The 14,745-nt window shown below is 33.4% G+C and overlaps 2 protein-coding genes across 2 annotated transcripts; both read left to right on the forward strand.

Annotated features, from left to right (window-relative positions):
- Positions 1-236: 236 nt before the first annotated feature.
- LOC130801350 (uncharacterized) lies at positions 237-6,460 on the forward strand. Its single transcript, XM_057665191.1, has 2 exons — positions 237-557; positions 5,360-6,460. Exon 2 carries the CDS (start codon positions 5,409-5,411, stop codon positions 6,063-6,065), a length of 657 nt encoding a protein of 218 aa, XP_057521174.1. The 5' UTR covers positions 237-557; positions 5,360-5,408; the 3' UTR covers positions 6,066-6,460.
- A 3,284-nt stretch (positions 6,461-9,744) lies between these two features.
- LOC130801641 (uncharacterized) lies at positions 9,745-11,222 on the forward strand. The gene is made up of 3 exons (XM_057665523.1): positions 9,745-9,959; positions 10,295-10,739; positions 10,840-11,222. The coding sequence occupies exons 1-2, from the start codon at positions 9,750-9,752 to the stop codon at positions 10,475-10,477; spliced, it is 393 nt and encodes a 130-aa protein (XP_057521506.1). The 5' UTR covers positions 9,745-9,749; the 3' UTR covers positions 10,478-10,739; positions 10,840-11,222.
- Positions 11,223-14,745: the final 3,523 nt, after the last annotated feature.

Raw genomic sequence — 14,745 nt, forward strand, 5'->3', positions numbered from 1 at the left:
TGAATTAGTTTTGATAAATTTCATACATTTAAATATTAGCATATCATATTAAAAATAGATTTGCGATTACTAAAATAAGAGGTTTGAAACGAAATTATTATTTTATCAAAATTTGTGAGCACACAAAGGTCCCTCACAAGAAGATGAATGTAGATAAATAAATTAATAAATAAATAAATTAGTAGATAAATAATATAAAAAGGATGAGTTAAGTTTTTTTTTTTAAGACTAGAACACTCGTTGCCTCACTTGAAGTCTCACGCCATTACTCTCCTCTCTCCCTCATTTTCTCCTCTCCCTCACGCTCAACACCACCACAGAACAGTAGTAGCAGCCCCCCTGTCCTCTACAAACAGCAGCACCTTTCTCCTCCTCCACTAGCAACGGCCACCACCTTCACCCTCCTCTAGCAACAGGCGGCTGTAGGCCCTCCCAAGAGCAGCTGCTGCTGCGTTTCTTTTCCTCCAGTAGTGGATGCTGCCCCACACGACCACCAATTGTGGTCCACCACCATACTACCCATTTTCCTCTTCACCCCCTTCTCTTGTTTCATCCTAGTAAGCCATCTTCTCTCCCCAAATTGATTTTTATTCTTGTTTTGAATTGGAAATTTGTATCAAATTTATGGATTTTGTGTTGATTTTATTTTATTTCTATTAAATCTTATGATGGGTAAGAGTTTAAGTGATGATTTGAATATATATCTATCAATTAGGGTTAAAGTATGAATAGAAATGATAATAGTTGTACTACTTTTGTGTTTGCATTTGTTTTAGAACTTGAATAGATTGGTATTTGATTTGAAAATGTGATTATATTGTGACCGGTGATAATAGTAGTTATAAATGGTTGAGAATTTTAGTCACAAAAAGTGGGTGTTAATTGTTTCTTGTATTATATAAAAATGATGATGGTTATTGTTTATATTATCAAGTATTAATGTTAGTAAATTGTGGTGTGGTCGTAGCTATTAGAGTTAAATATTATCATTGTTGAAGTAGACAGAAACCATTTTTATTATTGTTACAAATTATTAGAGGAAGTATTTCGTTTCATATTCTTTGTCATCATGAGTAATTTGTATGTTGTAGTAAATTATACCACACCTTGAGGTTATCACTAGCATCAACATCATTATAGGTTATTAGTATTAATATTTTTGTATAAATGTTATTAGTATGGCATGACATGGTGAAGTGGTTTTATAACTCGAGTCTCTTAGGTTTGAAGAAATGGTCATAAAGTACACTATGTTGTTGTGAAAGCTTATTTGATCGTCGGGTTAGTGAATGTGAAAGCTTATTTGATTATTGAGTTAATGTCATAACTTATGAACAAGTATAGATTTAGTATGTGAATTGGTTTAGTATGAAATAGAATAAGTGAAAGTTACTTGAATGGATGAATGATAGCTTGTTCTAGCATTTAGATACTCTTAAGTGGAGACAAATAGGCTTATTAATTCTACTCCAAACTTGTCTACGTTCCCAGTTCATAAGAGGAAGGTAGAACCATAGTTGGGTGATTTTTGTGATTTTTGTCGCGCAGTGACGCTTACAGGTACGTATACGCAGTAATTAACTATCATATTCATTGTTTCAAAGTATTATCAATATTTTTTATTAGATGCATTGTATTAGAATTATAGAGCACCAGATTGTGAACTATGCTATCGAATAGTCATAACAATGTTATAGGTAAGTAGAATGAAAACATTAGGAGACTATGAGAACAAATTCCTAAATAGTAGAGAACGCATTATGGTTATGTGTGGTATCGAAGTGATTCCCTAGTTATTGATCCAAATATGAACAGCTCACAAGCCACACAAGCCAAAACAAATCATGAAGAGAATAATTGGATCAAGACCATTGATGCTACTAACCTAGACATAATTGAACCTACTGACTTGAGGGTTGATTTGGGCAAGTCAACCAAAGACCATCTCCAATCTAGACCAAACATGAGTATAAAGCATGGCAAAGTCAAGGAGAATAAATAAAGAACCTCGCAACAACACTCAAGCAATACAATAACATGCATTCTGGTCAGCAGACAATAGAGCAACCATCTAACGACCAGCTTACCTTGCGAGCATTGGAAAGGCTAACCTGGAGTATGTATGAGCGTGGGATTTCAAAGAATGGCACCTTTAGACAAGAAAGAAGAAGCCAAGACTCAGAGTTAGCACAAAGAGTCCTCACAGAACCCACGAGAACAGCAACAAGGTCGTGTGTTCGCCTGATATTTGATAATGGCTGATCCAGAACTACCAGCCAACACCTACTGAGCAGCAGACCTTCGAGCCCTTCCACAGAGGCAACCTGAGCATCCTAGGATACACCAAGGATAGTTTTGGAATCTCTATACATGGAACTTTCCATCAAGACCTTAAGTGCTCCCTAACGATCACATTAAGACACCAAGAAAGGGAGGTCAAGGTCCCCTAGTCAGCTGATATCATACCAGAATAATTAGTGTTCTTTTTTGTCTATTTGTACTTAAAACGTGCACATGATGGCCACATGATACTTTTTAGCCGTTATTATGGTTTGGCTTAGGCTTAGCTCTTTTAGAAGGTCTCATAGCTCTATAAATAAGAGGCCTAATCCCTTGTAATAAAACAGTTCATATTAATCAATACAAAAATTTCTCAAGTAATTGTTGTTCAATTGCTGTTCCGTGAGAGTCCTTTGTGAGTGAAAGCAAAGTCAGTTTCCGGGTTAATTCCACAAAGATTGAAAGAGTGCCTTTCAATTGGAGTGTGAGGAAGAGGCCAATCAATCTAGTGCGGGTTATTTGTCTCTATCCACGGCATTAGGACCACTCCTTGGAGTTGTTCTGGCCAACCTTCTTGTTTGTTGTTCAAAACAGAAGGAGTATCTTGTGTGTGTCATTGCGTGTAATTTGATCTTAACATCGGTTCTTGGCTGAGTTTATCGTGTTCTTGGAACGCTCATCCTATACACGCATCAACTTGGTATCAGAGCACGGTTCACGAAGAGGGCAAGCGTTTGGTTGTGAAAGGCCGGAAAATCAAGAAAAGCCTTACTTCATTCTGAATTGAATCCTACAATCTGTCTGGTGAGAATTTTATGCATATCTTTTTGTAGACGTAGAATTTCATCAAATCCTTTTAGAGCAATCAAGGTTAGTGTCTTAACTTTGAGTTCTTGAAATAAAAATTGGATTTCACGTTGTGTGCAAAATTTGGCGCAAGTATTTTCCAACTGCAGAAACAGAAATCTTGAAATTTCAAGATTCTGTTCTTGTGTTCACAGGTGGAATTTCTGCATTCTTTTTCATTTCAGTTATATTTTGATTGATTAGTGTAAACAAAATAATCACAAGTTATTCACAAAATTGGTGTTGAACGCTTTGGTGCTATACATTGCACACCAAGTCACAGAAGACAGATTCTCAAGAATCTGATTTTCTGAGATCGGGTGGTATTTCTATTTTGCTCACATTACTTGCCATATCCATCACGTGAAATAAAGGTTTTCAATAACAACTCACTTAAAATCACGTGCAAATTGGTTTTCATCAAGATTACACATTGCATAATAGCCACAGAAGTCAGATTTTAAGAAATTGTTCTGTTTTGTTCAAGTGTGTTGCTGTTCATTGTTGTTTTCTTTTCCTTGCTGCATATTCTGATTTTTTTTAAATTAGATAAGATAGAGTCTTACATGAGCATTGCGTTTAATCCATAATATCACATCCTCGGTTTTTCATTGCATTATCACATTTAGAAATAGAAAACCAAAGTTAGTGTCAGAATTCTTTTGTTGCCCAGAAATTCGTGTGCATTATTACTTTTGTGAGAAATTTTGTTTTTCTTTTTGTGGGATTTGATAAAATTGATCCTAATCAAAGAATCTTGGTGTAACAATTCCAAAGAATCTAAAATCCAAGTGTTGCTTGTTGATTTCTCATTACTGTCAGAAGGCATTGAACCCATCTGTGCTGTGTTCTTAATTCTTATTGTGCATCTGAAAATATCACCTTATTTGCTGCTATCAGAAAATATTAACTCATTATACTTATTTTTGAATATTAACAGTAAATACATATTGATTGTACAGCCAAAATTTTTGCATTTCTTGTTACTAATAGAAGACATTATTTGCATTCCTGCCGTGTTATTGATATTGTCTGAGCACCTAAGTCATTGCATGACCTACTGCTGTTAGAAAAAATTCAATTCATTTATGCTTGTTCTTGGAAACTAACAGTGAGTGCATATTGATTATGCATCTGAAATTTTGCTTCTCTCATTACAGTCAGAAAGCACCAATTCAATTGTACTGTGTTTGAGGTTGTTTGTGCATTCATCTTTGTTCCTGAAAACTTGTTGTTTATTGCATTGTGGTATTGAGGACAAGATGAATACTGATGAGAGGTTGGGTGAGATGGCTCTTGCCATTCAACAACTCGCATATGCAGTGACCAGACTTGTCCAAAATGAGGGAAAATTAACAAATCTTACACCCCTACCTCCATGTAAGACCATGACTACTCCTAACAAACTAAACAAAACAAGTTATGTTCTGACTAACCGTGACTGTTACAAGGGAGTTCAGAATGGGAGAGAATCTGTGCATTTACTCAATAAAAAGATTAGTAAGAATCAAGTCCAACAACAAACCAAAGCCTTGACATTATTAGAAGATAAGGCATTAGATTGTGAGTTGATTAAACCCTTGGCTGAAGATGATAATGAGATAAACAAACTACATCAGGAAAGATCAGTTGCATGCTGTGATAAGAATGATTTTCAATTCATGGCAGACAAGAAAGCAAGCTATGTCTTGAATAAGAGTGAATGTTACAAAGAAATTCAGAAGGAGAAGGAAACTGTGCAACTGTTCACTAAAGAAATCAGTGAAGATCAAACCCAACAGCAAAGCGAAGCTTTGAAATCATTAGAGGATGAAGCACTCCATCACATATTAGACACTGAGTTGATTAAAACTATACCTATTGATAATGTTGAATTAAATAAATTGCATTTAAAAAATCCATCTGCATACTGTGATGTGAATGGTGTTCATTCCATGGTAGATAAGAAAGCAAACTATGTCTTGAATAAAAGTGAATGCTACAAAGGGTTTCAGGATGAGAGAAAATCTGTGCATATGCTCACCAAAGAAATTAGTGAGAACCAAATCCAACAGCAAACCAAAACCTTGAAAACAGCAGAGGATGAAGCAGTAGATTTTGAGTTGATTCAATCTATGAATATTGATGATATTGAAATAAACAAAATGCATATGGAAAACTCATCTACATGTTGTGATATGAGTGGTTTTTATTTCATAGAAGACACAATTGTTGACTTTTCTTTTTGTTGTAGGTACTTTCCAGATAGTCAGAAGATACTGCAACCAAAAGAGGAACTCAAAATGAATAACATAAAGGAAAAGGAGCAATGCAATACCACCCCAGACAACGACATCAAATGTGAAAAGCTGCAGGAAGGAACTTTGATATGGGAGTATTTGGACCTCATCTCAAAGGTTTTCACCGTTAACAATACAGAAAGGCATGAGAGCAACGCAGAATTGAGGACAATTCTGTTTAAAGAAGGAGGGAATGATCCAAATATGAACAGCTCACAAGCCACACAAGCCAAAACAAATCATGAAGAGAATAATTGGATCAAGACCATTGATGCTACTAACCTAGACATAATTGAACCTAATGACTTGAGGGTTGATTTGGGCAAGTCAACCAAAGACCATCTCCAATCTAGACCAAACATGAGTATTAAAGCATGGCAAAGTCAAGGGGAATCAATAAAGAACCTCACAACAACACTCAAGCAATACAATAACATGCATTCTGGTCAGCAGACAACAGAGCAACCATCTGACGACCAGCTTACCTTGCGAGCATTGGAAAGGCTAACCTGGAGTATGTATGAGCGTGGGATTTCAAACAATGGCATCTTTAGACAAGAAAGAAGAAGCCAAGACTCAGAGTTAGCACAAAGAGTCCTCACAGAACCCACGAGAACAGCAACAAGGTCGTGTGTTCGCCTGATATTTGATAATGGCTGATCCAGAACTACCAGCCATCACCTACTGAGCAGCAGACCTTCGAGCCCTTCCATAGAGGCAACCTAAGCATCCTAGGATACACCAAGGGTAGTTTTGGAATCTCTATACATGGAACTTTCCATCAAGACCTTAAGTGCTTCCTAACGATCACATTAAGACACCAAGAAAGGGAGGTCAAGGTCCCCTGGTCAGCTGATATCATACCAGAATAATTAGTGTTCTTTTTTGTCTATTTGTACTTAAAACGTGCACATGATGGCCACGTGATACTTTTTAGCCGTTATTATGGTTTGGCTTAGGCTTAGCTCTTTTAGAAGGTCTCATAGCTCTATAAATAAGAGGCCTAATCCCTTGTAATAAAACAGTTCAGATTAATCAATACAAAAATTTCTCAAGTAATTGTTGTTCAATTGCTGTTCCGTGAGAGTCCTTTGTGAGTGAAAGTAAAGTGAGTTTCCGGGTTAATTCCACAAAGATTGAAAGAGTGCCTTTCAATTGGAGTGTGAGGAAGAGGCCAATCAATCTAGTGCGGGTTATTTGTCTCTATCCACGGCATTAGGACCACTCCTTGGAGTTGTTCTGGCCAACCTTCTTGTTTGTTGTTCAAAACAGAAGGAGTATCTTGTGTGTGTCATTGCGTGTTATTTGATCTTAACATCGGTTCTTGGTTGAGTTTATCGTGTTCTTGGAACGTTCATCCCATACACGCATCAGTTATTGAGCCTTGATTTTGATTAGTTGGCATGACTCAACTCGATTTATGTCCAGTTGATCTAGTAGTCCACTAGGTGAGATCCGACGGGATCACCGTAAGGGGGGTATGAGCATACTTCTGTCATTGGGCACCGGTTGGCCGATGCTGCCCCTTGATAGAGGTGTTACCATGCAAGCCTGGCAAACCCTAATATGGTGGCTTCTTCTCTGGTTTGGTACCTCAGTGTGTTAGTTTTTCTCGAAGGTAGGACCCGAGAGGGTCAGCTGCAGGGGGTATGAGCTCGTATTTTGTCATAGGCGCCGGGTCACCGATAATGCCCTTGGCCATGTCACTATGCCATGAATAGAGAAAAGATCCACTACTTTTGAATATCCTTCGAGGGATTAGTAGTTGAAAAAGAAATCATGAGTAAATATAAGTGTTTAGACAGATGAGTAGATTCGTTATTGATGTGTTATGTCGTCGTCTATCCCCTTGTTCTATGATTCTAATCGTTATAAGTTCATTGATTACTGACGTGTATGTGTTTTTTGTTTTTTCACCATGACTTTCTATGATTTTCCTGCTATGATACGTTTGATTATGGTCATTATGTTGAGCAGCAGGAGGATCATAGTTTGACGTAAGAGGTATTCGGGGCACGAGTGGAGTATGATCGTAGCAATTTTTATACAAGTAGCTTAATGCTTTGTCGCTTTTACAATACCTGTAAAGTTTTCTTTTTGGGGTTGTATAATTCCTTTGTATGTTGCCATGTGACTCCTTGTGTGATCCATAGTTCCGCTGCTTAGTTTTTTGGATGTATGGCAGTAAGAATACTTCTTTAGTATCCGTCAAAATCGATGCGTTAACACTGGAATCACGAGCCGCGTTAGAGTTGATGATTTGAGGAGCCGAGGATGAATCTTTCCGTCGTAACATATTTTGAAAGGCATTGAAGGCCTCAGATTAGTTTAGTTAAGTTATGTATTTTCATATCCTTGTCACATCCTCAGTTTTTAGTAGAAATGCTGCCGATATTTCCACTTATCTTTTAAAGCTAATCATTAATGCTTATTTAAATTCTTTTCATTTTCTTTTTATGTAACACCCGAATTTCCTCCCACCCTTCACGATTTTGGTTTCGTTTAAGGTTTTGCAAATTCAGGGGTGTTACAACTGGTGAACTGTTATTCTTCTTTGTTGAATTTCTTTTCTTTTTTTTCAAGTTTTGCATGGCGAGATTGTGTTTTATGTTATCGTCTTCATTTTTTGTATATTTTTTATCTATTGATTTTTCACATTCTGTTCTTTTTCGTGATGATTTTGTTTCTTTTATTTTATTCATCTAGTTTTTGTATGTTGATTTTGTTTTTTCTTTTTGTTCGTGTTGATTTTTTTAGGGCTCATTTTTTCGCGGTTTTTGTAGGTTCTTTGTTGATTTTTTCAAACAATGGTTGTCTTAAAAAAGAGAAACAAGGAGGTGTTGCCTCTAACTATCGTTTCGAAAAAGAAAGGAATGTCGAAAAAATCAATCGCTTAATAGTTTAAGAAGAATAATGATTCTACCAAGAAGTTGACTGTTGTTAAAGAGAAACAAGCACGTAATAGATTGAAGGAACAAGTTACTGTGATTTGCACTCCGGAAGGACTGTATGTATTCTGTTTATTTTTTGTAGGTTTTAGCATGAAATAGATGTGTTTAGATTTACAATTGATTCTCTTAAGTTTAATATTTACATGCATGATAATTGTGTTGTGTTCTATAACTGACAATGATTAGTTAGAAACTTACTTACATAAGTATTGACTTATATGTTTTTATTATTTTTTTTTCTTGTTAAAAATTCATACATTTAATATCAAAACTGAAATGAAATAAGCTCAACATTTTTTGACTAATGCATGATTGTTTTGTTTTGTTTCATAATTATTATATTTAAGTTAAGAATTGATGTATATTAGTTTAAAATTGAAGTCCTATCCTTTTAGTTAATAATTGATAGTGATAAGTTTGAAAGTTACAACTATAAGTATTATGTCTATTTTATTATTAGTTTCTTTTTTTAGTTTTAATAATTGATGCTCTTAATATTAAAACTGAAATTGATAAACTCAAACATTTTTATTGATAATTCTTTGTTTTCGTTTAGCTTTATTTATGTAAATGATGATGCATATACAATTTTTTTTGTTTGATTTTTTGTTCAGGGTTGAAAAGGAAATAAAAATAAATTGTAAGGTTTGGGGTTTTTTGGAATTGAATAGTTCTAAAGTTCATCTATCTAATGGTCAGATAGATTATGTCAGAGAGATTGGTTTTGGTGGTATGTTAGATAATAAGATTACTAAATATCCTCCAAGGATTTTAGCATATCATATTTCAAATTTTGACCCTAGTGGTTGGGTTCAACATATTCCTAATGGTAAAATTGAGAGGGAGTATTATATTACTGCTGCTGATGTTAATGATATTTTTGGCTTGCCTATTAATCCTCGCAAATTAATAAGGACGTAACAATAAGGAATTAGTAATTAATTGGAGGAAAATTCTGGGGGTTGGTGACGATGATGAGTTAAAAACACATATGGTATTGGATAGGTTTAAGGACTATCCTCATGGATGGGAAGTGTTTAAGCAGTTGTTTGTGCTTTATGCAGATTCTACAATCTTGGCTCCACTGCCTGAGCATAAGATTGGATATAATTTTCTTCCTGTTATGGAGGATGTAAATTATATTCCTACATTTGATTGGTGTCATTATACATTATCAATTCTTGCTTCTTCAATTGCACGCATTCTAAAACCTGGTTCAACGCATTGAATTGCACACATTCTAAAACCTGGCTCAACGCGTTCTAAAACCTGGCTCAAGGGGCAGAGGTTTCCGAAGACACTGCCACTGGTTAAGAATATTTCTGATCAAATGCTCAAAATTAGGTTCAATGAGCAAATGAGGCTGGTTTTGGGAATGGTATGATGCAGTTAGATGGATTCCCTATTTGTGACGTACAAACAGAATATGTGCTTGAGGAAAAGTTTTATAGTGCTGTTGACTAAGGGTGACTGTGAAGCTGTTGGTGAAGATTTTCATGCAGATGTCTATGAGGGCTGTATGAATATAGATGGAAATGAGTTTATGAAGTTCAAAATTCCAGATAGTGTTAAGGATGCTAACATCAAAAAAATGGCCAAAGATGTGAGTTATTATTTTTCTTATTTGTTATCTTTTTATCGTTTTTGCCGTATGACCAATTTAAGCATGTAGCTACTAGGTTTAAAATCAAAATTGAAATTCATTTTTATTCAATTGCATTACATTTTCACAACTGAATTTGTTAAATTGTTAATTGTTGGCTTTTAATGTATAAGTGATGATTTTATGTTAATAATTTATATGTATTTTTTATTGACTGAATTAACTTACTTTCATAAATTGTATTTCTTAATATCTGAAATGTTTCATATAAGATATTAGTTGTTTCCTTTTTGTGAAGATCTTAAATGTTGATGTATTTGTTTTATTTTTAACAGTCAGCTCAAGAGGCTTATTTGTTGTTGAAAAGAGACATTGATGTTGTGGTGCACACATATAGGGAGAGGTTGGATGAAGCTATAAAAAGACTGTTCAAGATGAGGGTGTTGTGTCTGTTACACAACAAATATTTAAAGATAATAATTGGTTGTCTTCAGTTGATGCACTTGTTGAACATGTAATTCAAAAAACAAATGGATCTAAAAATGTGGATGTTAATGCTGCTGGGCAGTCTACTCCTATCCAATATCAAGAAAAGCCTGATGTAACAAACATTCCATCGGCTTTGAAAGAATGTTGTTCTATCAACCTGGGGCCATGCGGTGTTGACGTCCCATATGTGTCCCAGTTAATGATCACAAACAAGGAAATATTTAAAGAGTTTCATTCACTAGCGAAGGAGGTTATGGATTATTGTTTCCTAAAGGAAACAATGGATAAGTTGTGAGTTCTCTGAACTATAATTTATTTTCGTGTTTTTCTCGTTTTCTTACATTCTTTTGTTATATGTTTTTTTTTTTATTGTTTGTTTTCTGCTTTTCAGTGAAGATATATTTGCATTTGGTGATTTTTATGCTTTATCATGCAAGGAAGCATTCACTTTGAAAAATAATGAGAAGATTTCGTCGGTAGTTTTTGATTGTTGGGCAGTTTATTCGAACATGATTGAAAGAAATCAGGAGTAGCCTGTGCCTGATAAAGAATTAAAAGCATTTTTATTCACATCCCAACACTGCATAAGTGTGTAATACCTTTAGCAGCTTTGTTTGTTTTTATTGTACATAATATTCATTTTTTTTGTTTGGTTTCACGTATTAGCGTGCTTTGGGTATGTTAATGTCTGAAATGCACGATGAGAAAGCGAATGACTTGAAGGTCGAGGTTGTTGATGCTTGGGAAATTCATGTTAATTTGATTAGAGCCGATGCTGACATAAAAAAGACAAACATGGTATGATACATTTATTTTTATTTGATGTTGTTAGAATAAACTTGTATAATTGTATAATTGTTTGATATATGAGAATATTAAATTTTATTTTAGATTGTTTTTCTTGGAATTGATAGATATAACTTGATTATTAAGGCACATTACAGAATAATTGTATTGATATTTTTTTTCTCAATTATTATCTAATGTGCCGCAATAATCATGTTGTATCAGTCCATTCTAAGAAAAACAATCCAATATACTTATTAAACAAGATATTCATAGAATTATTAATTTAAATGTGTTACTGATGTGTGTAATATTGATTTTTTTTTCTCTTATTTTTCGTTCATGGCACTCTTGTTGAATAACAACATCACGTGTTAGTTGTTATTGATACCCAACACAAAATTGTTCACTATCTAGACAATATAAAGAGGAGGAAGGATTACAAAGAGGCTGCAATACTGCATAAGTTTGTTGTGGGATGTTTTTCCGATTTTCTTGATGCATTTGAGCATTCATGCACTGATGAAGTACTAAATTACAATATTAGCATTGTTAAATTGCCTTGGACTGTAAATGAATCTAATGACTGTGGTGTTTATGTCGCCATTTTTATAGAGTAATTTATGGGCGATAACAACTTTGGCCCTTTTAATTCATCCAAGGATAGGTTAAAGTATAGGGGATTGACTTGTAGTAGATTAGTTTTATCTGATGTTAACAAGAATAAGTATTGAAGAAACTTAATGCTTTCAACAAAGACAAAGAATCCAAATTTCCACTCATTATAGCTAAAAGGGAGTTGAAAGTGGTAGAGAAACAAAAGAAGGACGAAGAGGAAAATACCAAGTGTTTGACTGAGCTAAAGAAGAAGTTAGACGATGAAGATAAAACAAAGAAGACAAGCAGGAACAAATTGATTCTTGTGAAGAATATAACAATAAAAAACAATCAATGATTTTTAAGGTTTGTATGGTTTGACTATGGTGTAGTTTTTGGTTCTATAAACAATTTATTTTGCTTTTCAATCAGCTGGTCTGATGCTATTTTACTTTATAGTTTGATGCTCTTTTGGGTTTGTAAATAAGTTAGCATCATTCTATTACTTATTTTGAACAATTACATCTCTCAATATGGGGCATGTGTTATTAGATTGTATATTAAATGCATTCCGACTGATATATATAAACTACTGAGGTTGATATTTTATGTCTAATTTTGATGTGGTTTTTTTTTGTGCAAGTGATTGAATTTTATACATTTACGGTTATATATAGGTTATTTGAAATTGACATACTTTAGGTAAATATTGATGTTCTTAAACGATAAACAATTTTGATGATGTTATAATTTTTTGTTATCAGTAATTGACATACCTTAGTTAAAAAATTGTTGTGTTTTAAAGAGAAATAGATTGATGATGTTATGGTCATGTTCATTCCAACTAACATACATTAAGCAATAATTTATGTGTGTAAAATGATAAACTGATCAGGTTTTGTTATGATATTCTTGATATGAAAATTGACACACCTTAGCAAAAAAATTGATGTGTTTAAATGTTAAATAGAAACTTCTTAATGAATGATATTTTGTAAGTATTAGTTCAAACAATACGATATGCAAATTGTTTATGATTCACGAAGCATAAAGGTATCAAATTATATGTTTGTTTCTTGTTTTTGTTGTTGAGTCTTTTTGAGTTGAAGTCTTAGATCCTTTCTTCTGTGATGTCTCAAAATGTCCTTTCAATCTCTTCTTTCTCCCCTTTGTGATCGTTCTTTCTAGGTCTCTTACCTGTGTTGTTACTTGTAATGTATGTTGTGTTGTTGCTTCTGTTGTTTCTATTGCAGCTTCATTTTCATTATGAGCCCTCTCAATGAGTTTACCTACTTCATCACTTGCTGTATAGTACAGTGCTTCTACCACTTTTCTTGTTTCTTCATTGCCTTGTGACTTTAAGACAAGATTGTAAAACTTACACGCATGCTTTGTCTCCACGTAAGTGTAGATATTCTGGGGGGTTTCAAGCCTGTTGGAGGACATTGATTACCATAAAGTGTATCCCAAATATCCTTTTTAGCATTCTTTGTCCATCTTGGAAGAATGTAGATAGCCGGTTTTTTTGCACAAAATTCAAGTGTTGTACCTGTAAACAATGGCAACACAACCATCCATTCGATTCAAAATTCTTACAAGTACAGTCAACATGTATAGTATTATTGTATTTGGTGTATTGAACTTCATACATCTTAATATCAGTATATCCATCAAACCAGACTCTGTTATCACAAATTAAAAATCCATTTTAGGTTAAAGTTGAAGTTATTAATATTGAAATTAATATATGTACACTACAAAAAAAAAAGACAACTTACCCACTAACCCCAAACAGTCGGAAATTTCCGACTGTTTTTCCGACGGACGGGCGTTAGTCGGAGTTTCCGACTAAATTGCTACTGAATTAGTTTTTGGTCGGAATTTTGAATTAGAAAAAACAAATAAATTTACCATTGATTATTTTCAAACTAATTTCCGGGTAAATTTTAGTCGGTAAAATTTCCAACCATTTCTCGACCAAAAGTTAGTCGGTAACCTAAATATTCATTTTCAATAATATTGTAATTAATTTAAGTTGCAATTATGGGCATATTATGGGCATGAAATATTTAAAGGTAAAATAATCAAAACCCATTACTAAATGAACGGAAACCAAATTTGTGTTGCAAATAATTAACAGTGAATACTTATGAATTAATTAGTAATTAGTATTTAATTTTAAAAAATTCTTGAATTGGAAGCAGCTCTCAAAATTGAATCGTGAAATCATATCATAATATCGACCGATTCTACCAAATACGACTAATATAATATTAATATAATTATACTAATACGACTAATATTATGCTAATACAACAAATGATATACAAATAAGGCACTAATACGACTACTATACATTAATACGACTACTTATACTACTACGATTAATAATATACTAATACGACTAATAATATATTTATACTGAATTAATTAATTGATTTTCATTTTTTTCACATTATTGTTGACTTGTTACAATATAAGTAGTTCATTATTGTTGTATGTAATATATATTTATTACGTACAAATACTAAGCTAATCGGAAACAGCTCCCAAAATTAAATCGTGAAATCGTATCGTAAAATCGAACAATTCTACCAAATACGACTAATACTTTATTAATACTATACTAATACGATTAAGACTTTGCTAAGACAACTAATAATATAAAAATAATGCACAAATACCACTAATTAGTATATTAATAAAACTACTTATAAAGTAATATATTGAATAATATACAATAAAATAATATACTAATACAACTAATAATAAACTAATATCACTAATTATATACTAATAATGACTAATACAAATAATAATACATTAATACGACTACTTATATAATACACACTAAAACAACTAATAATAAAATCATACCACTAATTATATACTAACACTACAACTAATTATATAC

Source organism: Amaranthus tricolor, chromosome 15 (genome assembly GCF_026212465.1).
Source record: "Amaranthus tricolor cultivar Red isolate AtriRed21 chromosome 15, ASM2621246v1, whole genome shotgun sequence".
Taxonomy (NCBI): Eukaryota; Viridiplantae; Streptophyta; class Magnoliopsida; order Caryophyllales; family Amaranthaceae; genus Amaranthus; species Amaranthus tricolor.

What these genes read in the sequence shown, in the direction of transcription:
- LOC130801641 (XM_057665523.1), top strand. Translation starts at nt 9,750, where the DNA reads ATGGATTCCCTATTTGTGACGTACAAACAGAATATGTGCTTGAGGAAA. An exon ending in TCAAAAAAATGGCCAAAGAT is followed by an intron (nt 9,960 to 10,294) that starts GTGAGTTATTAT and finishes TATTTTTAACAG; the next exon opens with TCAGCTCAAGAGGCTTATTT.
- LOC130801350 (XM_057665191.1), top strand. Translation starts at nt 5,409, where the DNA reads ATGAATAACATAAAGGAAAAGGAGCAATGCAATACCACCCCAGACAAC.